The sequence below is a fragment of the Paralichthys olivaceus genome, chromosome 19 (assembly GCF_024713975.1).
Source record: "Paralichthys olivaceus isolate ysfri-2021 chromosome 19, ASM2471397v2, whole genome shotgun sequence".
NCBI lineage: Eukaryota > Metazoa > Chordata > Actinopteri > Pleuronectiformes > Paralichthyidae > Paralichthys > Paralichthys olivaceus.
In genome coordinates, this window is record NC_091111.1 from 6,789,284 (window position 1) to 6,815,209 (window position 25,926).

Genomic DNA, 25,926 nt, shown 5'->3' on the forward strand with positions numbered 1-25,926 from the left:
GACAGCCGGTGCTCTCAGCACTGAGGCCTCCTCCATGCTGAAACGTGGAGGAGGGCTTGAGAGGGCACATGTGTGTTTTGCCACCCTCTGAACTCGTCTTAATGACCCCTGAGATTGAGACGTGTTCTGGCTGTAGTTTCTGGGTAAATTACACCGGCGCTGCAATTCTGACCACTTAACGGCAAACTAAAGAAGTTCAGGGGTTACGTATGATGACATAGTCTTTATTGCTTAAATTACTGTCCTGAGACTGAAGTTAAAACATACAAACTTTAACTTTAAAGCTTTCAACCAGACCACAAATTGAGCAAAAACAAGGGAAGAACAAAGGATAAAAGTGGTAAGTCTCCTCCCCTCACCTGACACCATCAGCTATAGTTCCGCCTATATGTAGTTTAGTGTCTCAATCTAACATCGCAAACTTTACATCCACGCCTCCATCAAGGCTTTATTAAAAGACTGAAACTTTATTGAGAACAAGCCTCCTCTCTTCTAAACAAACCCTTCCTCCGACTCATCTGCTCGCCACCAAACAACAGGACTTGTTTGAAAGTCATCTGAAGGGGGACGGCAGATGCACAGGAAATGCTTTTGATCAAACAACATGGCTCAAGAGCGCCTAGCGATGGAGGGGAAATAGTGGGTGTGATTGTGAGTACATGTGCGTTTGAGGACAAGCATGTGCCTTTGTTTCTGGGTGCGTGTTGATGAGCACTGCATGTCTATTGTGTGAGGCGGTTTTTGGCACCACGGGCAGGTTTCCTACAACAGAGACTGATGGTGGTACTAATCCTACTGTCTCCCAGCTCCTCTGTGTCTCTGTGCGTCCTGGTGCCATATGTGACGGAGGCCGCCGGGCGGGTATGATGAATATGTTTTTTGTTTTTTTTTATGAATAGGGAGGAGGATTTGGGAAACAGCTGCATGCCAGACCAGTTGGCACTGACGGTTATAGTAAAGTTTTTTTTCCTCCTCAGTTGTTTTTATATGGCCCATTAAAAGGAGCTGATGCTAGCACTCTGCTACCCAGTGTACCCTCTCGGGAATATTTGGCCGCGCGTTTTATTCCTCTTCCTTTTCTCAAACCTTCACATGGGAGGCTGAGCCGCTTTTTCACTGGTCAGTGTTCAACTTAAATAGAAGTTGATTACTTATTAACACAATCACAACTTCTTACAAAAGATGTTTATTTTGTTAATTAACCCGTTTATTACACTCTCATCGTTTTAGCTGGGCATGTGCTGCCATTGGCTAGCTGCACAGTCAGACACACCCACAGCTTAGTTAAAGGGACAAGTTTAGGAAAACAACTAAGTCTGTACCAAGAGTTGGTCTTTGGAGGAAGTTTAAAAAAAAATTGAAACACAATTACGCTGATGATGTCATCTTGTTTATCTCAGCTTGGGCTTGAGACTTAAAATTTGAGCCTTCATTAAAATCTGGAGGTGTGGCGCTTGACTGAAGTGAGCATTTATGAGGCAACAAGGGTCTAATTAAAGATGTTGTTGTGATGCATTATGGGGAATGTAGGAAGCAGTGTTTTTGGAGATTGACCCACAGAGGTGATAATAAAAACAAGCATATTTGGAATTCAAATGCTTTGATTTTAAACATGCTTTTTGTCTCTTCTGAGTCCACCCTTTCAAGGCACATTAAAAAGATGAAATATGGATCATGCATACTCCCATAGTGTATTAGCGTGCAGTTGTACTCACTCCTGGGCTCACGCGGTCCGTCCACGGTGACCTTTATGGCTCGGTGGTAAGTGGCCACTTGTGGTGGGTTAGTGAATACTGTGATTGTCAGCATGAAGCTCTTGCCTGTGGTGACATCAAACAACATCAAATGACATACCATCTGCAGAAACAATGACTTGCATTCATTGCTAAACCATCCCTAAGTCACAAGTGTGGTTGTGATCACATAATGGCCAATACAAACTGGGGGAAATCGACTTTGAGAGGAGTAACGACAGACAATATTGGCTGTTTGAGAGGCTCTATTTAGGTTTTTTGGCAGAGCCTAGATGAAATATTAACCAGAGGGGCCAGTATATTGTTGTCCGGAGTTTCTCTCTGTCTAACACTGTGTGAGTGGGCGACAGGCATTTTAATAGTCACTTCCTTTCTCGATGATCCCCAGCAGTTGCTGCCTTGGGGTTAATTGTGTGTCCGTGCAAGTGTGCACGTTCTTGTGTGTTTGCACGAGGAATGCTATGAATCAGAACGTAGCAGCCAAGTCAGCAGCAGCATTAATGTATGAGGTATGCAGACACGTCACGTAACCAAGGCTACGAGACGCAAACGGGAAGTGGGGGGGGGGCAAGTAGCTACAGCGACTCATCAGAGCAGCTGTCCACTCAGTCGCAGCCGTCCACCCGCGTGTGTCCTCATCCGCTTCCGTTCCACACTGTAGCTCACTATAAACATGCCTTTCACAGCAGCCATGAGATGATTCGGGGAGATAGCACACAGATGCAACAGGTGTCCCACATACCTGGTTCGAGGGCCATGTGGGTACAGCAGAGCCAGTGATCTGCGATAAAGTGGGACACCCGGTGAGTCACCTCCCTGCGCTCCCTCCCATCATCGCTGCTGTCATGTGCTACCTGCGATCTAATTTGGGCTTAGTGTCAAACAAGCCCGTTCACTAGCACACTATTAAGCCTAATGATGTTATCAACAGTATCCGATTACTCTATGTCACCTGTCCTATCCATCCAAGCTGTCATGAAGAGGTGGCACCTTTTTCAACCCAGTAACTATCCATCCTTGTCCATCTCTGTTTGCTCCCCCCTCCTCTTTATAGACAACCTTTAGCTATCTAACATCCTATCAGTTTGCTCTGTTTGTACTTATCTCCGTCGTGGCCAGGTATTCATTTCAGACACCTTGTAGCCTGATCCCCCTGGCTCCTTTGTCACTTCCTGTGACTAGATTCTGTGTCACAGCAAAGGGACGCACGCAAGGTCTCTGTGGCAACACGTTCCAGCGACCATGCCTCATCTCTTCTCTATACTTTTGTCACCCCTCATCCCTCTTGACTACCACTGCCAGCTGACCTATTGACAGGAAACTGAGAGGAAAAGCCAGTGGCTGCTGACAGCTCTTATCACCATCAACTTATTATTGGTGAAAGTTTTCTAGGAGACAAAAAGTCTCTAAGAAAATATTTCCATAAAGTTTGGAAATGGCGAGTGAGAGCCCACCGTAGGTGCCAAACTACAAATCATACATAAAGTGATTAAGCATTAAGATGGTGAACGATGCAACAAGAAACTTAGGTGATGCCAAATATTCAGGGAATTCCATTTGGCCCAATAGCAGTGTGCCTCTGCCACACTGCCTAACAGCCTGGGGATATGTGCAGAGCGATCAGCTGCAGGGCTGCAGCACCACCCAACATGTTTATAAGCCTGACTTGAACTGGGTCATGTCAGGTGAACGTTTTATGAAGAGGATGAATAAAAGCCTTGTTTCTCGTTATCAGAGCAACAATTTCTTCTGCAGCTGATGCTGGACAGACACACATCCCTTCTTTGTCCACAGTATTGTTTCTTAACCTAGAGGGCAAAGATACCAAGAAGGAGACAGAGGCTTGTCTGTTTCACCTTGGTTAAAAGATAAAAAACGAGATGAAGGATCCTGCTTTTAAAGCAAAAAGAGTGGCAGGAAGATGACTCGCCACTCTAAGGAGACGGGCGCTGGGATTTAGAAAGATCATTATGTGGTTGCCACGTAGGGAATGTGACCACTAATCCACACCGCTGAACCTAATAGTTCCCTCTGACTAATAGAAGTGTACAGAGGAGAGCGCAGTGTTTCAGGCCTCACCTCTGCCGCTGCGGCCCACGAAGCGGAGGTCGTTGAAACGCGCAACCTGGTTCTTCATCACACCTGAGGCATTCCGCAGCTCGGCAGAGTAGTTCTCATCGTTCCCTGCCATTACCGTGACAACAGTCCCATCAGGTATGTCTCCCAGGGCGACCACCTGTCGGTGGGCACAAAGGCCAAAAATTAAGCAAGTAGTTTTATTTATTATTTACTTTACACCCTTGTACTGAGGCCAAAATCTGGTGAACTATATAACTGCACAATAAGCTGCAATATATTCTCTCCCTCTCATGGTTAAAGGAAATAAAAAAAAAATAAAAGAGGGAAAATTTAATAAAGCAATTCTGTCAGTTAAAAGCCAAAAGCTGAGTGAAACCAAACATTTGTTCATTCTCGGTTTCATCTGGCTAATGTGACAGCCTTGTTTTACATCATGCCACCCCCCCCTCAACACACACACACACACACACACACACACACACACACACACACACACACACACACACACACACACACACACACACACACACACACAGACACACACACACGAACCCCTCCCCAAATAATGTTGATAAATGGATTTAATTTCAATCTCCCAAAGCTGCTTGATATCATGATGAATGCGATTATGTGAATCACTCTTCAAATACTTGTCTTTATAAAACAAAACAAAGAAAAGCAGTGAGGCCTCGTGTTATCATTTAGATGCCTGGATGCAGATGAAAGAGTGTGAGCAGGCCCGAGCGGCAATAATTACACAGCCGTCGCAATGAGAACGGTTAAATAACACACATATATTTTTTAAGTGTCACATTTGATTTGAAGCCAGAGCCATAGCTACAAATTTCCACTGTGGTGTGTCTCTGATCCAGACTTTTAAATAATATCTGTGGAGTAATTAATGGGGCCTTCGCTGTGAAATATCAGTCAGTCAGCAGAGGCCTTCAATATATAAACAATTATATAAATACATCTAATAATATACATTTTCTGCCTTTGACTTTCAGCTCATTAGACATTCAACATGTGAAGAGGACTTACAGTAATTTAGTGTAATCATTAAAATTGTTTTTGGTCACAGTAAATCAAAGTGTGGTTGTAACAAGCTGTTACAGATTTAAATTTGATTTGTTTTTTTACATGTGAAAATAATTGTCTTATTTAGAAAATGTCATTATTATTATTATTATTACTGGCAGAATGACAGGGCCACAGTAATTTAGTTCACTATATTAATTGACATTCAATTATTTATTTTTTTGGTACAAAATATGATTTGGTACAATATAAACATGCATTTCCTTCTTTTACATTTAGACACATTCAACCCAACCTCTTCCATTTTTTCTGCCATTTTAAGCATCACCTTCCGTTTAAGTTTTATATTTTTAAAAATGCATTATCTGAAATATTTAGCTTGGGAGGTCACACTGAAAACGTTAAAACGGATTAACTCGTTAGTTTAAAATCTCACTATTTTACATTTGTATTTACGTACCCTTGTGTTTTTGTAGAAACAAATAAATACAGGTGATAACAATAAATACAGGTGATATAATGTCATATGGAAGAGAATAAACATCATAAAACTGACCTAAAATCGCGGCATGCAACGGCATCAAATTAATTTGTTAAGTTGCTTAGAGAACAATCCTGCACTTCACGTGTTTTCTTTTTTAAATCCGTGTTTGGCTCCATTTAGCGGCAGTCTCTCTTCCAGTACAGTTGAAGCACACTGCAGTTTACCCTTCCAATCTAACACACGAGTCGGGACTCACCTTGAAGGCGACAGGCAGCGTCTTGTTGCACCGCCAGTGGGAGGGCAGGACCGAGCACAGAAAGTTGGGGCTGTCTGTGCGCACCAGCTCGGCCGGGTGGTCGGCGATGATCTCGGCCATGCTGCGGTTCTCGTGGGGACGCAGTCTCGGCACCGCCGCCGCGTCCGGCTGCCCGGCCGGGGAGCTCACATCGTTCATCTTCCCTGGGACCGGCTGGAGGCTGTTGGACGGCGGACTGAACCTCCGGCTGGCGCTGGGATCTACGGGAATGCGCATCACAACAGCGTGGACGATCAGAAACAGAAAAAGGCACCAGAGAGGCTCCTCAGCTTGTTCTCTTTCTCTCTCACACGCGCTCTGGGGAGAAAGTGTGCGCCGCCGCTGCTCGCTGAACCTCAGTGCGTCTGCCAATGGAAACTGGGACTGAGCGAACACCAACGTCTCAGAAACCGTCTCCACTACAAACTTTAGTGGTCGCCTTCAAAAAGACATAAAATACACTTCTCCAGCGAGGAAAAACAACCCCTGAAAACTTGATGATGTATAAATGACAAGTTCTCTTTTTCTTTCAAACTTCTCGGAAGAAGCGTCCGTGCGCCATAACGCAGGCGTCGCTGCTCATGTGTGGATATAAATAACATCAAATAAATGTCCAAGCGCGTAACAGGCTATAGAGTTACAGAGGAAAAGGCAGGTTTAAAAAGGAGCAGCCGAGCCAGATGCTGAAAAAGTTTTTGTGTGTCTTCCTCGAGTGAGAAGTCAAAGCGCTGCTCCAGGTGCGTCTTTGTGCCAGACTGAAAGAGACTCTGGAAGCCCGCAGGCTATGTACACACACAAAAAGTTTTCAAAGTCAAAGGGAAAAGCTTTGACAATACTTTAACAGAGCTATTTATAACCCAGCGACGCCTGCGAATTGTATATTTTTCCGTAAATTCTCTCTGGTTTTTTAGGGTTAAAAAGGTTGATGGATCAGCGAGAGAGAGAGAAAAAAAAGTCATCGGTGTTGAGATGAAGGAGGCGGAAAAACGAATCCAGTTTTTGTAGCCGTAAATGTGGTTAGTGTTTTGAGGCCGGGGTTTCCCGTGCGCAGGCTTTTTGTGGTTTATATAGCTCAAGCGCTGAGCAATTACTGCACTGATGCGACTCCAACACGTGGTGTCTGGAGTCAGATCCATTCCCTGCGCCATAATCTATCACGCCTATATACACGATCGCACAGGTCTCCGTGTAACGTCGACACCTTCATTAAACACACATGGGGCTGCTGCGTCTCGAGGCACAGTTGTTCCCTAATCTCGATCGATACTCACAGTTACAGAGTTTAGCCTCGATGTACGTACCGACATGTCACCGCTCCCCCGGACCGGCCCCCGCGCTCCTAACCCCGGAGGAGGTGGTCATTTCCAGTTAAAGAGTGTAGCACAACGCATCGGTCCACCATCCAGTCCCCCCCCCCGTGTTGTGTTACCACGATATCCCGACAATGAGCTACGCACAGGGGGAGCGTTCAGAGAGCCGAGCCCGGTCGAGAAGTGACTCACGCTCCATAAGGTAGGAGTGAGTGAGTCAGAGCAGAGCGCAGAGTCAGGTAGAAGAAGCAGGGGTAGAGTTTCAGCCGAGCGCAGGGGAGAGCTGTTGTGCAGGTGTACAGGTACTCTGCTCCACACGGGTGTTCGTCCGCGTATGCGGTAGTTTCCTATCATCCAACTGATCTCTTCAATTAGAGAGAATCATGTGTCTCAACTTCAATTCAATTACAAGACAACTAGATCCAACAGCTCCAAAAGTCGACCATCTGGATAGAGTGGAACGTGCGTAATTACGCACACTTTTCCCCAAAAATATCTCAAAAAATGACAGAGGTGGAAAGTAATCAAGTAAATTTACTCAAGTACTGGGTTATTTGCATTCAATGCTATTTTATACTTATACTCCATTACAACATAAGGAAATAATTGATCTTTTGGAACCTTACTAGATTTAAGGAGCAGCCTTTAATGTGCATATTAAGATTTGAACAAACAAAACATAGGATGAACTTATAAAATATCACTTCTTTTTGTATTTAAACTACCTACAATTCTGTAATTTAGTTAAACTTAGCTCTGTCTTGACCAACCTCAAAAAAAAGAGGCTAATTTCACCTCAATGTAAAAGTAACAGTCATTTATTAACACAAGCAGTATAATAAACTATTCACAGGGGGCAGCTTTTTATAATATGAGTACCTATATACATTTAAGAATTTTGCAGATAATACTCGTCAATGCAGGACTTTTAATTGTATTATTTACTTCAATACTCTTTCAACCACTGCAAAATAAATGACGCAAAAATATTTTTCTAACAAATTAAACATTTTCCGAAGAGAGGCAATACAAACAACCAAAGACACCACGCACTTTGGTTAAGTCGCATTTTAAAAATCACGAATGACACCTATACAGTCCTTCACGCTAACAACTTGTTAAAAATGAGATCAAATGGGAGAATAATTTTTTTTTAAGCTTTGATTTCAGTGTTGAAATGTGCATTACTCAGAGTGGATGCTGGACTGAAGACAGTCAGTGCGAGGGCCTGCTCTGCCTGCCCCTCCGGTATCTACTGTAGAGGGCATCCTCTACCCTCCGTGAGCTCTCCTTGAGATCTCAGCCGACTCTCATCACCCACCCCGCCCTCCGTCCTGATTATCCATCAGTCTCCCGATGAGTGTTTTCTGAGTGCCACATCACACAACAGCATGTGTAATGCTACTCTGTGTTCCTTTTCCATTGCACTTACACATGCTTTTATTACAGAGTCTTTAAGACAAAGGCCTTTGATACTCTGGGCCCCGTTTCAAAAATAAAAGCAACTACTGGGAGGCACAGCTGCCTGGTTGTTTAGATCCTGTCACGGCTTTTGCAACTTATTTAAAATGCTGCAGTTGTATAGAACTTTATACGTTTCACAACAAGATGTTTGTTCAGAGACACACAAAAGGTTTGGTGCAGCCCGAACATTTGAAATAACTTGACTTCTTATGTTTCATAACTATGTATGTACGTGGGTGTGCACATTCATACATGTCTGTTAGCATGTGTGTGTGTGAGGATGTGGGAGGGATATATATATAAAGTCTGAAGGCACTGACACGCATCTGGCACCTCGTCATGTGGACAGGGAGGGGGAAAAGGAAAAAAAAAAAGAGTGATTGAGTTACACTTCCCCTCCATGTGCCCCAAACACCAGAAATATGGTTCACATTGTCCAACATTCTCAAAGATCAGCTAACAACTCATGGATGAATAAATGTGAATAGTAGTAATTAAATCTGTAATAGTGATAAACATGGCCTTGCAGGAACCGTGAAGCTAGTTATTCCAACAGAGTTAAGTTTCACCTCTGATATTATCTTTTTTTTTTCTTCAGCGCTCACTACGTTTGCAGTAATGTGGAAAACCTCCTTAATGTTGTAGTGAAATCTAATTTAGGAAACGTTAGGGGATGAAATAATAACTCATGCCGAGTCAATCAAGTTAGTCGGCCTAATTATTTTGAATGCATATGTGTTTGACATTGCCTTTCTCCCGATTACAATTTAAATGTAATTTTTTGCATGTTCAATGAATAAAAAGAAAGATTTGGTACAATTTCACATCCTCAGTCACACTTTTTTAATCGTCTTTTGTGTTGTCATCCTCTCGGAGGCAGCAGCAGGAAGAACCCCTTGATTTTTCCCACCTCTATACCCCCCTCCCCCGCTCGTCCAACCCGGTGTATAGTTTTGACAAGACCGGCTCATCAAAGAGTGTTTGTCCCATCTGACTCTGCTTTTCTTCCCCGTTGCACGTCCAGCATCTGCCTTCCAGCTCCCTACATACTACAGGATACTGCTGCTCATGCTACAATGCCTGCTATCTGGCGCCCTGTCATCCAGAGGTGAGGGGCGACCTCTGAGTTTTAAAAAATCTGCCCGTCCTGGAGATGTGAGGCAGACAGCGGGAGAGGGCGTTAATGTTCCTGAATTTGCCGTTTCAGTCAGAAAATACTTCCATCACTGAGCCAAATATCGACTTTGGATTCAGATTAAATCCTGTAACCTTTTACACATTATTGGCCTTTAAGGGCATTTTACCGACTGCATCAGACTTAATATTATGTGGTAATGAATCTCACGTAATGCTGCTCCCTCAGTGTGGCTGCTGCTTGCCTGGTGCACAGCTGGATCGTCTCTCCCGGCTCTGGTACTATTCATCTACTGTGTTACACTGGCTCGGAGTCATTGCACAGTAGGAGAAGTCACTAAGAGTGAAGAACCACAGTATACCACATTGAGCAGGATGTGCGTTTTATGATTTATGGTAATATTGTATTTCTGCCTCTCAGTTTCGATTATTTGTTTTCAATAAAAATCAAACTCGGCTGACGCTCCGACTAATTTTCCTGTCGAGATATCAAGCGTATAATAAAAGTTTTTTGTTCTCGTTCCCACTTGGAATGACAGCGACTGTGTAAAACGCTAATAGGAGCACATACACACAAAGAGGCACACACACGCATCTGTCTATAATGTTGTCAGCAAACCAACCGTGCAGAATCTCTCTGTTTCTTTACATCTCTCTTGCTCTTTGATTTTTACACAAACACACATTTAGACCATGTTTATATTCACTATTAACAATACCTCATTAGGAAAGATTACACGACACAGAGCCCAGTGTTGATGCTAAAAAGTAAAACAAGAGTCTGATGCAACAGTTCAAGTGCAACACACCCAAGTGTATATGGACTCATGCACTTTTTTTATAGAAGAGCAACAACAACACGATAGTGAGAAATGTTGATTTCTCTCCACACCGCTCTTCCTCCTTCCTCCTCTTTTTCACAAGCACATACTCTCATCATTCAAGAGGAAAAGTACAGCCACTCAGGATTAAGGCTCCATTTCACAGTGGTGCATTTTTCAAGACACTTAATTATAGCTTTCTAGAGGAGGGCTGTGACGAGGCCCAGACTGCTGCAGCTCTAACGGGATGTTTCCATGTTTGGCAGACCACCAGCCCAACCAGCTTGCCAGCGGACCAATCAGCAAGCCCACCAGGCGAGGCAGCGGAACAGCCAAATATCCAGTCTATACTCGCCAATCAATACCAAAAGAACAGACACACAGCCGCAAATTTAGCCTGCCGGTCAGTCGCACTCTGGTGTGTAGCCAGGCCAACCGGGCATATCAATTAGTGAACCAGCTAGCCAGCGGAGGATGACGAGAGGGCAGAAACTTTACTCTTCGTGACCTCATCGACACAGCCTCGCCGACTCACATTCACGCACTGATCCCAGATCACAGCTAAGCCCTTAATGACTGTTTGTCACCGAGCCCGTGACATCACTGTGAACTTTTAGGATGAGGACGGCACGTTCTGTGGTGTGTGTGTGTGTGTGTCCCAGAGCAACCATTTTCACGGAGGCTCTTCCAAGTTCGTATTAGACTTTTTGACTTTGGCCCCTGGAGTGGTCGTGTCTATAGAGTTTTAGAGGATTTATACTGCAACATAGAGAGATGCAGAGCGAGTTTGTCTGACTTTTCTTAAAAATGGCAGTGAGCAGCGGAAAGAGATGGAGACATGGAGGGGGCGGCTGCTCACTGCTTGTGGCAGGAGGGTAGAGAGGGAGGGAGAGAGGGGTATAAAGACAATTTCCTCTCTGCTCTTATTGCTCTGACTGTCTGCCGCCTACTGCCTTCATGGAGGTCCCTAATTGAGATCACTTGTACTTAAAAATAGGAACAAAAAAGGAACTTCTGTGGGCTGGGAGATGGAGAGGAGAAAAATAAAGCAGTAATATGTGACGAAGGCTGCCATTAAAGAACACCAATGATAGATCTTAGGGACTCGGGCTGAGAACTCTTTCTGTGTCTGCCAGGGAAACTTCAGATGTTGACGTGCCACACACCACCTGCTGTCATACACTAAAACTGTGCATGTATAAAGAGTGTTTGTAGGTTTTTTGTGTGTGTGTGTGTTTGTGTGTGTGGCTCTTTGATGGGGAGGGGTGACAGCACCCGGGGCTGAGGCCAGATAAATGCCAAAAAAGGGGGAGTTCGGTTTTTCCACTTTTGTGTGCAAGTGTGTGTGTATGTTAGATTTTTTTTGTGCATTGCTGCAACAAAATATCTTGTGCAGTGATCATGCATATTTGGCCGCCCCCATTCTATGCAGCCTTTGTGTCATTTACTTTTACTTGCCCTTCACTTTAATTCAAACGTTCCACCAATCACAACGTCCCCGGAGCCGCCTTTCCCACACTTGGTCCCAGAGTGTCCCTAAGGCGTGCTGGTTTTGCCTTCAAATCATCTATCACTCAATCAGGTCTGATTGTGTAATTAATCAAACAATGAGTTCCCCCCCGCCTCCTTGGAGACCAGTTTGAAGGATTGGTTTTTAAGGAAACGCAGCGTATCCAGGAGTGGTACCGGACCGCGGCCGGGAACAGGAACCCTGTAAAGAGCGTTTTTCTTGGACTGGGACCCTCTGTAGGTGCTAAAGACAATACAGACACTCCGGCTAGGCCAACATTCCACTTTACACTTTTCCCTTCCTCTGTGTATTTCACTGGTCTACTTCCCCTCTGCAAACTAGCCGGCTAGTATCAAAATATTTATAGTACATCTGCAAGACATGCTGTTCTCATGTATCCAGGACCGTTAAGCCCTGTGTTCATTATGCGAGGTAAAACTAATACCAGATTTATAGGGGGAGATTTCTCTCTGTTCTGCCTGTCCGTGCAGTGCGATTGAGGATGATTTATGTGAGGTAAGGACGCACAGGCGAGATAGAGTGACTAGACGGAGAAAGGCAAAAACAGCGGCAGCGGCCCAGACTAGCACTCGCAGGGGGGCTATCGGCTGTCACTTGCACCATTTCCACTGCTCCCGTTTTGAGACTGGAGGAGGGTAAGGCAGGACGGCGAGCGGCTGAAGACGGCGAGGGAAAGGAAGGAGAGAGTGGGCGAGGATATATGTTTGTATATCATACGTGGAAACAGGGGGGGAGGAATGTCCAGGTGCACTTGGTCCAAATCGATGTGAGGGGCTGCAGAGGAGGAACAGATGGAGGGGGGAAAAAAACTCTGTCATGGATGCTCAATTGAACACAGACATAAACATTTAACTAAAGACAGAGTAAACCCACGCTTGGAAATATACCATACATTTTTTTGTCTTGGAGCATTATAATGTATTAAATATACTATATGTTTTGTTTGGCCATCTTCACAGGATGGGTATCATGAATGGTTTTACGGAAATTGGAAAAACAAAGGTCTCCATTTCTGGGGGGTAATCAACATCTAGCCTGTCAGTCAGTCAAGTGAATATGTCCAGCATTGATATAACAGCCAATCAGATAAACAGGAAATGAAAAAACAGGAATGGGCAGGCGCCACAAGCCGCCGCACCGCTGGGCGTGCATCAAGCTACAGCACTCAACTTCCGAAGGTTTGGATCTTGCTCTCTTTCTCTTTTTCCTGATCTCTCGCTGATCGTGGTCCAGGCTCGGAGCCGCTCCAAAAACACTGAGCACTGAACTCTGCAACCTGGAGCCATACATACTAGACTGGATTCCAAACCATTCAGATGTCAAAATGGCCCCAGGAAACCTTGGCTTGTGAAAAATGTTGAGAGGCCTTACATGCAGCTGCTGATGCTCCGTGTGCCGAACGAGTTAAAGTTGAGAGTGTCATGGCTGATGCGGCTCACTCAGTGATGGGCCTTTGCCTAAAACCTTCTGCCCAAAGCCTATAATTACAGCTGTGCCTATAAAGCTACCGGACAGAAATGACTCACAACAAAGCGGGGGTGTAGAGGGGCAGAAAAGAGACGGATGGTTGGAGTTCACTTTCGTAACTTCCATCCTGAGATGTACGCAAATGAAATCAACTCCAGTCATCTTTGGAAGTGGGTTCAATGAAAGAAAACATCATGAAAGTTGAGCGTAAACATGAAGATAAATGACTATTGTCTGATGAAGTGACCTATGACCCTGGATTTTCTACACACCCTCAGAAATAGACAGCTATTCCAAGACAGGGCCTCGCTGAAAACGCAGATGACGCCAGCTTTATAGCGCGTAAATCGAGTCCTAAGCAGGAGGACTCCTCTCGCTGCGTCCCACGAGGAACATCAATTATGTTGTGAAACACTGTCCTTCAAACACAATCTATTCTGTGGTGTTGCATTATAGCAAAGTTGAGAATTTAAACGTCATATACACACAAACACAGAAGAAAAAAACATCTTCTCTGGCAAGGGGGTTGTTGGGATGTGGTCTCGAGCTGACAATTAAATTGTCCGCCCGGAATACACTGTCACTCTGAAAGCACGAGATTTACGGCAAATCATTTCACGAGAACTGATCATCTTAAATGTTTTAACTGGATTTTATGGCGTCATAGATCACTCCGATATGTTCTCATGTCCTCAGGAGACTGTGAATCGTTCCCAGTAGTTGCAGAACTCATTTACAGGCAATTAAAGAAGCGCTAAACAATCCAACTCCTCTCACTGAATTAACGTTAAGGAAGTCTTTAGCAGCCTCCCTGCAAAAGAGAGTAGTTGACCTCTTACACGCCACAGAGCATTTTCACTGAACTCTTCATTCAACCTAAACAAATTAGCATCTGCCTGTAAAACACACTTCAAATCATAAAAACAGGTATACAGGGTTAAACTCTATAAACATTAAACCTATTGCAAGGGATTCTTTTTCATCAGTAATCATCTCACACTGCGAGCCTGATGATTGGGTAATATATATGATGGGCCCTCGGGGTGTGCTTCCCTCGCAGTCTCTCTCCTGTCTATAAAATCTTTTACCCTTGGCTCAACTGCACCATTAGAACCTGATTGTATATGTGCCTTTTAACTATGCCTCTTATAGTTGGCTGTAATGTGCACAGGTCATGTGCATATGTGCGCCTATGCATGTGATGTGCGTGTGTATTTGCAGTGTGTATAGCAGCGATGGGGCTGGCTCTCAGACTTTGGTTAACCAGACTATAATTTGGAGGCCCGGTGAAGACTCCCAGCAGCCTCTCACTGTTTGTTTACCAGGGAGACCAACTCGACTGTTTCTGCTGCATCTGCAGGGTCCTGCAGGGAAAATGGGTGTGTGTGTCTGGCTGAGTGTGTATGAGTATGTGTGTGCAGGTAGAATGCGTGTGTAAAAGTGACATTTTTTGTAGGATCAGTTAAGAAAAACTTGCCTGTCAACATTATGAAGAATACCTTTCCTTTAATTAGCTTATTTTCACATCCCTCATTCCCTCATTTCTCTCATGCATCTTTAAAAACAACAGTAAATCAAGCCTATAATACACACACACCACCCTGCCTATGCTGCAATGGTAGCTTTGTCATAAATAAGAAAACAAAAAGAGCCCGACTCCCCCCTCCAAAAAAACACCCTTGCATAAAGAAGTGTTTGTCAGCAAAAATGACTGCTATTTCTGTTTGTGCCAAGTGTAATTCTCCCGAGACCAAATTGCTCGCTTTCTGTCCCAATTGGTTTTTTTTTTTTCTCTTTTCACCGATTCTCCTCCCAAGCAGGAATAAAAAGAAAACAATGCAATTCAAAAGACCAGAGCTCCCAGCCTGTCATTTAGCTGTAACTTTGAATTGTCTTTGCTCTGCGTGAGCTTTTTTCTCACACACACACATACACACACACACAAAGAGTTGCTGCAGCATCCTAAAATTCCATCACGAGTAAGGAAGAAAGACAGAGGAGGAGGAGAGGAACTTTCAAAATGACTCTAATAAAATATTCCTGCTCCTCTGGGATGCTCCTTTGCTCATTCAGCATCAGGAGAAGTGAAGCGGCAAAGGCCTGTTATTGGTCTCCATCCAAAAAGAGGGAGAAGAGAGAGAGACCTATTTCCTTTGGGGAAAGACAGAAAATAGAATGAACAGCGCAACAGTTGACGGAAAAAACTTTTAACTGCGACAACAAAATGAACTACAGATGACTGTAAGAGGGCAGCTTGTCTGGGTGAGTGACAGGATTCAACTCCAGACTGAACGCCTGCTCCACTGAGGATCAGACACTCTGCATGTATACACACTTTGATCACTCCGAGCTCCCTGTCAGAGCAGCGTGATTGGACTGAATGTGTGTAAACTGGAACATTTCGGGGATCAACATAAAACGGCTACAAGTTCTCGAACGTCTCCTGCCCCAGTCGGGGGGGAAGGAGCTTTGAAAAAGAGCTGAAATGTAACGCTGGGGATTTTTGCACTTTGGTAACATTGCTGTACCAGCATAAACAGTTTGAAACTTTTTTTTTCCTCAGCACAAGCAGGATTCTGGAAAGTTGTAAGACAAGAAACCTTACAGGTATAACTGTATATCTACTCCCTTTGTAATGTATATAAGTAACATAAAAAACACTTACTGGTCTGTTGTGTACAGATTTGAAGTATTTTATTGTACTTCTCTTCCTGCATGGCATTCTTTACATTTAATGAAAATGACTAACAATATAACCCAATTGTAATAATTTAAAACACGTATTCATATGATCTATGTATGTATGACAACTCTATAAACAATGATGAAGTCCAATAGATGCAACTGAAAGCCTCCTGAAAACAAGAATTGAGAATAATTTTCACTTCCAAGGTCGATAATGAATGTTCAAGCTCAACATGTCATCATTACAAACATTTTAAAATTGACGGTGAATGGTGTCTATGTGGACACAGTTAATGGTTAATAAATACTTTGTTCTACTGCCTTATTGATTAACTGATTGATTGATTTTACATTAGTTCATGATTCATAAGAAAAGTAAGAATTGTTGTCATCTGCTGGGATGTTAAAAGCTATTAAGTATTGATATCCTGCTTATTAATGCTAAATGAGGTTAAAGTAAAGTGTTAACACACCTCGTTTTTTGTTCTTAATACCAATTATCTTTCCTTCTTCCTTTCTTTCTCTCTCTCTTTCTCTCTTTCATCTCTTCTCTCTGGAGGCCACTTGACATCTACCATTTCAAGCTTCCCTCGTCTCCCCAGAGACTTGTCAATATCAGCTACACACTATTCCAAGTTCAAAGACTGGCATCCCACTGAACACACACCTACACACACTCCCTGGGCCCCTTTTGTATCTCTGGGGCATATTTAATTTCAGTTGTCTGCACACACGTTTGAATATGTTTCTATACGTGCGTGCGTGTGTGTGTGTTTGCGTGTGTGTGTGTGCGCGCGTGTGTGTGCCGCAGGTGGTACAGCACTGGCGACTGTGATTATTGTGGTGGCCAAATCATTGCCGCCCTGTCACATTTGTCATCGCCCTTTTCCTGTAAGCGTGGGTTGGGATGGGAAGAATAAGGGGAGAACAAAAAGAGAAGGAGAGGGCAGAAGGAAAGGGTAGAGGTAGAAGAGGAGGGGAGATGATGGTAAATAGCCACCCCCACAGTGCCATATGGGAGGTGGTCAGAAAGAGTCAGTCTTGTGTTGCTCTCAGTGGACGTCTCACCAACGCAAACTGATCCGCCCTTTTGTATCATATCTCTTTTTCTTTCTCACTTGCGCTTCACTCTTTCTCTATATTTTATCCCTCACTCTCACATGAAAGAATCAACATGCGCCCTCTCTCTTCCACATGTACTCCAGCCCACCATAAAAGGCTTGAGGGGGCGTTGCTGAGTGGGTGGGCACTCTGATTTTCAGGTGTGTTTGATCTGTTGTGTTCACACCTCGGTGCTGGCAGGGGGCCCACAGTGTGGGCAGGTAATTTGAGCAAATTAGGAGATGGGGCCTGTGTGTTATTAATGACACACCATACCCTTCACTGCACTTCCACCTATTGTTCTCTCCTCTGCACACACCTTTTCTTTTCTTCCGCTCTGAGTCCCCTAAGCCCATCTGTACCTCCTGCTCAACGAAATGCACACACTCATGCACACACACACATACACACAGTGCACATGGGGCGGGAGGAGGGGGGATTGGTTCCAGGTGCCAGTTTGAGTGAGAGCATTAATCAAGCAGACAGATCTCTCTGTCATAGACACCTTTGAGACACACACACACTCTCACACACACACACTCACACACACACGCACACACACACACACACACACACACACACCACTCATTACATTTCTAGGTTTGCATAGTAGTTACAAACTGTCATTATTTCATTACAAAGCTACATACCAATCTGCCATTTCAAGATTTAAGGTTTCTCTGAGTATTTTTTTTAAATATGTGCTGAGTGATAAATGATTACAACTTCAGAGAAAGTGAGCACTGATACAAACGTCTGAAGACACGTTGTAACAAGGTGTACTTATCCCCTCAGACAGCGCCACTGATCTGCTGCCAAGCTATTGATCACAGTCAGAGTTCGGTGTTAAACTCTTTCATGCTCCTTAACTCATCTTGTTTTAGCGTCTCCTTGAAAATTAAGCAAAATCTAACTCCTCTGTGTTTCCACTCTGGCATATTATGTGTTATTTCACACAAATGATCAGTACTGCTTCATAAATACAGCTTACATGTCCAACACGTGCTGCTCTTTGCATGACCTGCTGGTGAGGAGGTTTATATATTTGGGAGTCCGGCCTGAGTCAGAGGGGATACTGCATTCCTTTAAGATTAAACCAACAAGGGGAAAAACCTTCCTTTTTCTCCGGCAGAGGGGCAGAACAGGTAAGGCCTTGTGTAGGGGCTGTGGCTGCGCTCTCACTCACATCGTTACAGGCTGAACGCAAACATCCAGGAGGCTCAACACTCCATATTTCCCGCTTATAGAAACACGGAGTGTGGCAGCGAAGCAGCCTCGGCCGTTCTGCAGGTCAGCGAGGGAACTCTAAACAATGCTGTTCAGGTTTCCTGCGGTTTGAGTTTGCTGTATCAGCTTTGCTTAAAGCCATCTCCCGACTTAAACAACCTGAATAAAAATAAAAAGCTGAATGTTTGGACGGAAGAAAGGAAAGACAGGACACAAAAGAGCGAGAGCAGAGGTATATGAATCTGGGTTATAATACTGGTGTTCTGTTTCATTAGGGTGAACCGGTTCCAAGATAGACCAATTTTCAAAGTGTTAGGTAGTTACTTCCTCTCTGAGGGCTTATATCGGATAACGGTAATTCGCGCAGCGTGATGCAATTGAAATGGATGAAGGGCTGCAGGATCTTGTTAAGTGTGAAAATAGAAAGCTTCCCTGGCTATTCCAATGGCATTAAGCTACCTGGTAATTATGGTGCGTCCAAAAATTATAGCCATGCGTAGAATGAATTTCCAGAGCCGTCCAAGAAACACACACTAATTTGACTTGTATCCCGAGTAAACACTGTTTGGATATTAAACATTTACATTTTGAGAAAAGCCAAATCAGGAGACGTTAGCACTCATAGCCTTAACGAATAGATTTAGTTGCTCCCTGGAGAAGATTGTTTTCCAGTGTTTTATCAACACGTTTAACAGGCAGAGACTGAGAGTGAGCAAAGTCCACTGGCAGGTTGCCTTGTCATAACAGTGCAATTAGCCCCACAGCTACTGAATATGAGGACAAAAGCAGCGATAATACACAGTATTACTCACAGTGCCTTGTGAGTATTTACACTCAGCTCAGTGTTTGTTGTTGCAGTCTCCATATTACAGGGGTGAGCGTAATCTCACGCCTCTCCTGCATGTTTTTTTAACTCCTCGCTGCTTCATTTGGAAGGAGGAGACGCAGATTTTGTGGACGAATCAGTGATTCTGGGATAACAAAAGTTTGCAAGTTGACACTAGATGAAAAGAAAAAGCCCCAGAGTCAAGGCTTTTCTTGTTTTCTGCATTATTTTAATCAGCATTTCAGATGTAACGGATAAAACACGCTTTATATGATCAAATGCAAATACTTGAGAAAAACATACATAACTTTCCCCACAACTTTCACATCCTCACCAGTGGGAAAGACGCATTTGAGTTCCATTACAATCACTGGTTATAGTTTTCTCATGACACTCTCACTTGGACTTTAACAACTACCTCCAGCCTCTTTAGGGCGTAATCAACCCGCCATTCAGCCTCACTACACTGGAGAGAAAATACAGCCCAATTAATCTATCTCTGATTAAACACTGATCACATTAACACGCCGCACCTCCTTGATTACTCGTAGGAATTACATAGACTAATGTGCACCCCCAGCACTAATAAGTCCTAATAGCTTGTACGGCTCGCAAAAACACACAGCGCCATTTCACTCCATCAATATGACCCTGCTGGGATTAAATAACATGTTTGCCTCAGAGGTACAATTAAGCATCGCTAAATAGAGTTCCTTTTAGCGTGGAGTTAAGGGGAAGAGTCTTCTCAGCACAGTAGCATCCAGTGAAACGCTCAGATTTTTCCCCCCTGGCTTTTTCAAATTACCTATTGATGAGTGGGCTTCACGTTCCCCCCCTGGCTGGGGGGAGGCAGGGGGGGGGGATGTCTGGTTCACTTTTAAGATGTCTCCAAGAAGCAGGCCTGTGGTTAGATCTAAAGCAACACTTATGCAACAGAAGCTGCCTTTCTCAAATACATATACGGTTTCCCTGCAAATTATCAGAGATTTTCTTTCAGGGAAAGTTTTTCCGCTCCGGAGTTTTCAGATATTTACCCACATCAACCCGCGATCCTTTTGATCGTGTTGATTTGGGTCCGTCTGTGTAAGCAATTTTTTTTTTCTGTCTCTCTTTACTGAACAATAATTGCTCCCATGACTTAATTGTCTATATGTAATTAAGTTTGTAATAGAGAAAATAGGCACTTAAATGTTCCCCAGAGAGGCACGGTGGTTGAGTGGGTGCCACACATGTTGAAGATTACTCTGCCCTCTCCATCTGATGTGCCAGGATGAGGAGTTATAAAAAAAAATGTATTTGAGCCAATTAAATGAAAATTGCTTGATGTAAATGCCAAGACAAATTTTAATGAGACCCTCTTTTTTTTCTCTTCTCAATTTGGAACATTTGCCTTGCTCCATCAAGTCGGCTCATCGCTGGTAATGTGCGCTCAGCCCCCTAAATTAGAAATGTCCTTCGGTACAACTTTACAGATGGGATAGAGACGTGTGGCTTTCTAACAAACAAAACAATATTTTGTAACTTGTGGCCACAGCAAACCGGCCGATGCCAGACAAAATGGATCCAGAAGAAACACAGAAGAAGTTGAACTTAATATATAAAATCAACCCAAAATCCAGGACGTGAGATTAGTTAAAAATAAGTTTTGTCCAACAAATAGATTTAAGTTCAAGAATCAAAATTAAAACACAGAAATATATGAACTGAAAAAGTGTTAACTGAATTCATCATTCAACTGAAAATCACATCATTATTTCTTGGATCAAAAACATAAATATTTAAGATGCTGTTCCTAATTTTGACAGTCCTTATACAGTACAGCACACTACATGTATTTACTTTGAATTAGAAATACAACAGAAAGCGCTGGAGGTCTTGCAAAATCAAATTACAGAGTCGAGGGGACTTTTTGTGGTTGCACTGACAGATTTACTACCCAGATGTTCACAAGTTGGGGCAACATAAATGGGCCGTAGCCCAATATCAATCAACAATATTTAATATGAGAATCGATTGGTGATTATCTCCCCTCTCATGTCTCCCCTCCATTTGAACATCTGCACACATCTGCTCTTCTCTGTCCATCTCTGGCTCTCCACTACAGTATGCTTTCAATTTCCTGCCGCGCTGCTCCTCTCCGCTCCTGCGCTCCGACCCCGGAGACACAGTGCGAGGTCAGGGGGTTAACGTGGTAATAGGTGGTGGTGATTGGTGGAAGACGCTCGCTCACTCCGTGGCTTTCAGAGCGTATTAGGAGCCACCCCTGCTTCTGTGCAGAGTGGGAGCCCAGAACAGCTGTGTCTGACCACGGAGCGGCTTCTTAAAAAACATCTTTTATACATCTGATTTGGACAGAGGAGAGGAGGCTATGGACCGGAGCGAAGAAAGAGAGAGAGTAGGGTGTATTACACTCAGCCTGTCAATTTCTTGTGTCGTACGGAAATGACAATGTTTGTTTGAATTTGAAATTTATTCTGGCAAACCTGAAATATCATCCATTTCAGCTGATTAAATTCGATTTTTTTAAAGAAGTTGTCTTAGTAGAACGCAGCCAATGCCAAAATAGAGGCCCCCCAAAGAAAAAAGAAAAACTGGAGCATGCAAATCAGCCTTCACAAATAATTGAAAATCATGAAGTTGACACGGCCACTGTTCCCAGGTCTTGAATCATTTGCTGCATATTCCCTATAGATCCATCGTGGGAGCACAGGAGAATGTTGTTTAAAGGTTTGCACAAATAAAGAATAGATGGATATAAGGAATTAATTAAACTCAACATTGTAATTGTGCAAATCCAAGAAAAAACTAATATTTAAAATTTAAAGAAAATGTGTCTTTATGGTTTTGATACATGTAGACACAATTCGGATCATAGGATATAATCCCAAACAAGTCAAACTTTGTGATTCACAGAAAGGCAGCAAGTTGTGTCATATCAAAGTGATTGTTTAGAGTTCAAATTAATTATTACAGTGCTTTAATTACAAATTCATAATATGGAAGTGGATATGGAGCCACTTTTGGTTCAATTTGGATTCATTTTTGTTGATTAAACGTTCCCCAGAGGCTGCGGAAATCGACGCAGATTAATTAATGGCAGCAGTGAGACTGAACATTTCCAGGAAGCAATTACAGGCCTTTTATTGGCAAACTAATCAATACTTCTTCCCTACACATAACAGAGACACCCAACACACACAACACAGTAATCCCCACATCTTGTTCCAATGCTCCACTGTAAACTCTCTAGTGCAGTGTCTGTTTACATTTGTCAAAACTATCACCCCTGCTTTTGTTTTTGGTTCCGCAATGCCATTGCTTTGTAAATCTAAGGGTATGTTGCACAAACATGTCATCTCCCTCTTTCAAAAATATTTATAAACATCACATAGAGTAAATACTGGGATATCTAAATGCGGAAAGAAAGCGATCCTCTTTTTTTTTCTTTTTGGGATTTGCGCACCACAGTAAAAAGCCGTGATGGTAGTCAGGTCTTTCTCCCACCACAAAAGCTTGGACCTTGGTAGCAAGGGTCCTCAATGACCTCAGCTGATCGCCCCACACTCATCTGGACCCAAACCCTTCAATCGGATCCAACATCCTTACCCGCTTTACCCAGACCCCTTCACTCCTCCATCCAAACCTCAACACCTGACCCCAAGTCATCCCCGTGACCTGAGCCCCTGAACCCAGCTCCAAACACAGAGACAACAACGGAGACCGGAAAAGCTGTACTCACCCCAGAAGAAGTTTTGTTGACATGGTGTCACTGTGCTGAAAAGGCTGTTAGATGCCATAGCTGCCTCTGGTTGCAGCAAGCCCCACTTTTGTTCCTCTGTGGTTTCCGTGACCCTTGACACGTCCTAAACCAAGAGCACGCAGCATGTCATGAAGAAAAAAAATGGAAAAGCCATCCACAAGACATGCTTTTACGTATCAACTATTTGGATGACCACAAGTAACAACCAGGTTTGGTTTTATAGAGAAAAAAAGTGCAGAGGCAAATATCGCCTTTGCGGATAGATCAGATGGTGTCGGACTTGCTTGCTTGGCGAGTGTGGTTGGAACGTACTTACTCGCTTAGCGCCGTCCTTGTGACTGGTGCTGGCCCGCGACGATTAACCATTTACACTCCAGGTCGCCCTCAAACACCAACCCCGAGCCGCACGTCTGTGGTTCTGTGGTTGTTTGGGAGGCGAGCAGAGCCCTCACACAACCCAAAAGGCACCAGCTTTAAAACTCGTCTCTTTCCTGCCCTCCATGTGCCGTCACTGGAGAGCCTGGGTCACATGCCCTCTGACGTCATCACGGCAGAGCAATTGAATGGGACAGCCTACCGTTGTGGCTTTCTTCCCTCTCCTCTCTCTTCTCGTCTCTTCTCCCTGGACTTTTTTCTCTCTCTGGCTCCCCTCCTTCTCTGTTGCGCGTGGTTCGGCAGCGTTTCCAAGCTCTCTAGGGGATCGGGATCTGACGCTCCCATGAGTCAGGAGGCTTCAGTGGGGGCAGCTTGTTCAACCACCCATGCCTCCTCAGCATATGGGGAACAGCGTTCCCTCAGCTCTGCTCACCCTTCTCTCTCTCTCTTTCACCCCCCCTCCCTTCTCTCTCTCTTTCAATGTGTCTCTCTGACTCTGCTGCTCCTTCCCTCAACTCCTTTAACAGGCTGCCGTGCTGCTCCTGTCTGCCTCTGAGCACGGAGAGCTGAGCTTGGTAAGATTTGAGGGTGTGAGTGAGGAACGAATGGCTGGCTGGCGGCGTGATATTGGGTGTGTACATGTGAGTGTGTGTGTAGAGCAGAGAGAATGGGGGAAGAGAGGGACAGACAGGCTGTGTGTGTGTGTGTGCGTGTGTGTAAGTGGAGGTGGTGTGAAAACAGCTTATTTACAGATGAGTGTCTAGCGAGTTGCCTTAGTGTCACTTTTTTGCAGCTTGAACTTGCTCTCCTGCATTCTTTACATTGCTGTGTCACAGACAGCAGTCTTAGTTATACTTATTATTAATATAAAACATTTGTGCATGTGCACGTAGGCATGCCAGCCCATGCCGAGCTTAAGTGTCTCTCATAGACAATTCCTCTAACAGGCTGTAACTCATTGCCACTTGTCCTCTCTGTGAAAGAGTTTGCTCCTCACAGTTATACTAACACTTGGAAACGTACACTATAACACAGACACCTTCCATGAATGGCCTGCCAACATGTAGTGGATTACAGGGAACTTGTGACAATAACGATGATTCATCATACTTCACCAGGCACAGATTCCCACGCTCGCACATTCAGCACAGAGCCTCACAGGTCCAAGCACAGTGTCATGCCTCGCCTTTGATCATCACAGGAGTTTGTTACAACAGATACAAAACGGAGACGAGGTGTTGGTACAGAAGAAGAGGGATACAGACAAGAGCAAGGAGTTCCATTAAAGTGGGCAAGCATGATGCAGTAAAGAAAGGAACAGTGCCCCAGACCCCATCTGAATCAGTGATTTGCATAAATATATTGCAGTGGTTGAGTTACAACCTGTGATTTGAAGGGATAGTCCATCACCATTAAAAAATACACATGTTCTTACTTCTGTCTAATGGTGTTTAGCCCATGCAGGTAGTGTTGGTTCTTTAATTTCTGTACCTCCACCAAAATGCATATGAGGTGAAGAGGATTTTGCTTCTGTTGCTTACTGCATTGAAAATTACACTTCAGTATCACTTTCTACAAAGAACTTTCCCATTACTGTGATTATACATAGTCCTTATTGTAAACTACTTTCTACCAAACCAATACTCCAGACAAAAGCTGTTCACACTGTGTTTTGTAGAGTATTCCTATGTTTTTAATTCAATTTCTGAGCATGACAAAACAAACATACTTTTACTTGTATTTACTTGTATTAGGTGACAGTGGAAATCTCAGAGACATATTTAATGTGTTACTCAACACTCAATAGTTAATATAAAGTACAGTATAATATGCTCAATATCTAATATACGTGTCTTTATTTAATATATGTTTTTGGTCCAATAAAACCAAAAAGAGCACTGTTAATGATATACTAATGATATAAATGTATTTAGTTTTTACAAGAAAGTTACAACACAGCCCAAAGATAACATAAAATCAGTCTACATCAATGATGTACATTTATTGTAATGAATCGGAATCAATCATCAATTTAGTAATTGTAACTCATGTTTGCAAATGAAAATTGAGATGATATAATAATTGTACAAAATAAAGAACCACAACCGAAACAATTCTTATTGCTGTATCTGTAAATACTCAAACTAAAGTTGTTCTTAAGCGGTCGACTATTTCTTTCAAATCTTGATATACTTAATATAGCATCAGAAAAAAAAGTGAATAAAAGTGTCAAACATAAAATACTAACCCCCCCATATTCTGCACAACAGCATTTCCACAAGTCTTCTCCACCTGACTTATTTTTGTATAGTGAAACATTTTCCTTGGCCCAATGCTTTATAAATATTTGCTGTCTAAAACAAGAACATGCCTCTAGAGTTGCAGCGCATGTTACAGAATCCTTAGGGAAGGGCCATGCACACGCACGTGCGCACACACACACACACACACACACACACACCTATCTCCATTCAGAGATTTAATCAATCATGTCACCCGTGCAGTTTTATACAAATTATACTTAGAACTATTCAACAATAGTTTTTCTTAATAGTTGTATATGTTGGATCATCAG

General features: G+C 43.5%; 1 protein-coding gene across 5 annotated transcripts in view; it reads right to left on the reverse strand.

Moving 5' to 3' along the window:
- runx2b (RUNX family transcription factor 2b) overlaps positions 1–24,392 on the reverse strand; it is a 42,020-nt gene extending 17,628 nt beyond the window's left edge. The window contains exons 1-5 of one of the 5 annotated variants that reach the window (XM_069515171.1): positions 23,293–24,392; positions 22,956–23,079; positions 5,612–5,871; positions 3,834–3,990; positions 1,716–1,820 (exon numbers count right to left, since the gene is read on the reverse strand). In XM_069515171.1, coding sequence (XP_069371272.1) covers positions 1,716–1,820; positions 3,834–3,990; positions 5,612–5,871; positions 22,956–23,013 — 580 coding nt within the window. In that variant the 5' untranslated portion in view covers positions 23,014–23,079; positions 23,293–24,392. Of the gene's footprint in view, positions 1–1,715; positions 1,821–3,833; positions 3,991–5,611; positions 5,872–6,921; positions 8,539–22,955; positions 23,080–23,288 lie in introns of those variants that run through there. The other 4 variants (XM_069515167.1, XM_069515166.1, XM_069515170.1 and 1 more) reach the window with 4 other exon arrangements.
- Positions 24,393–25,926: the final 1,534 nt, after the last annotated feature.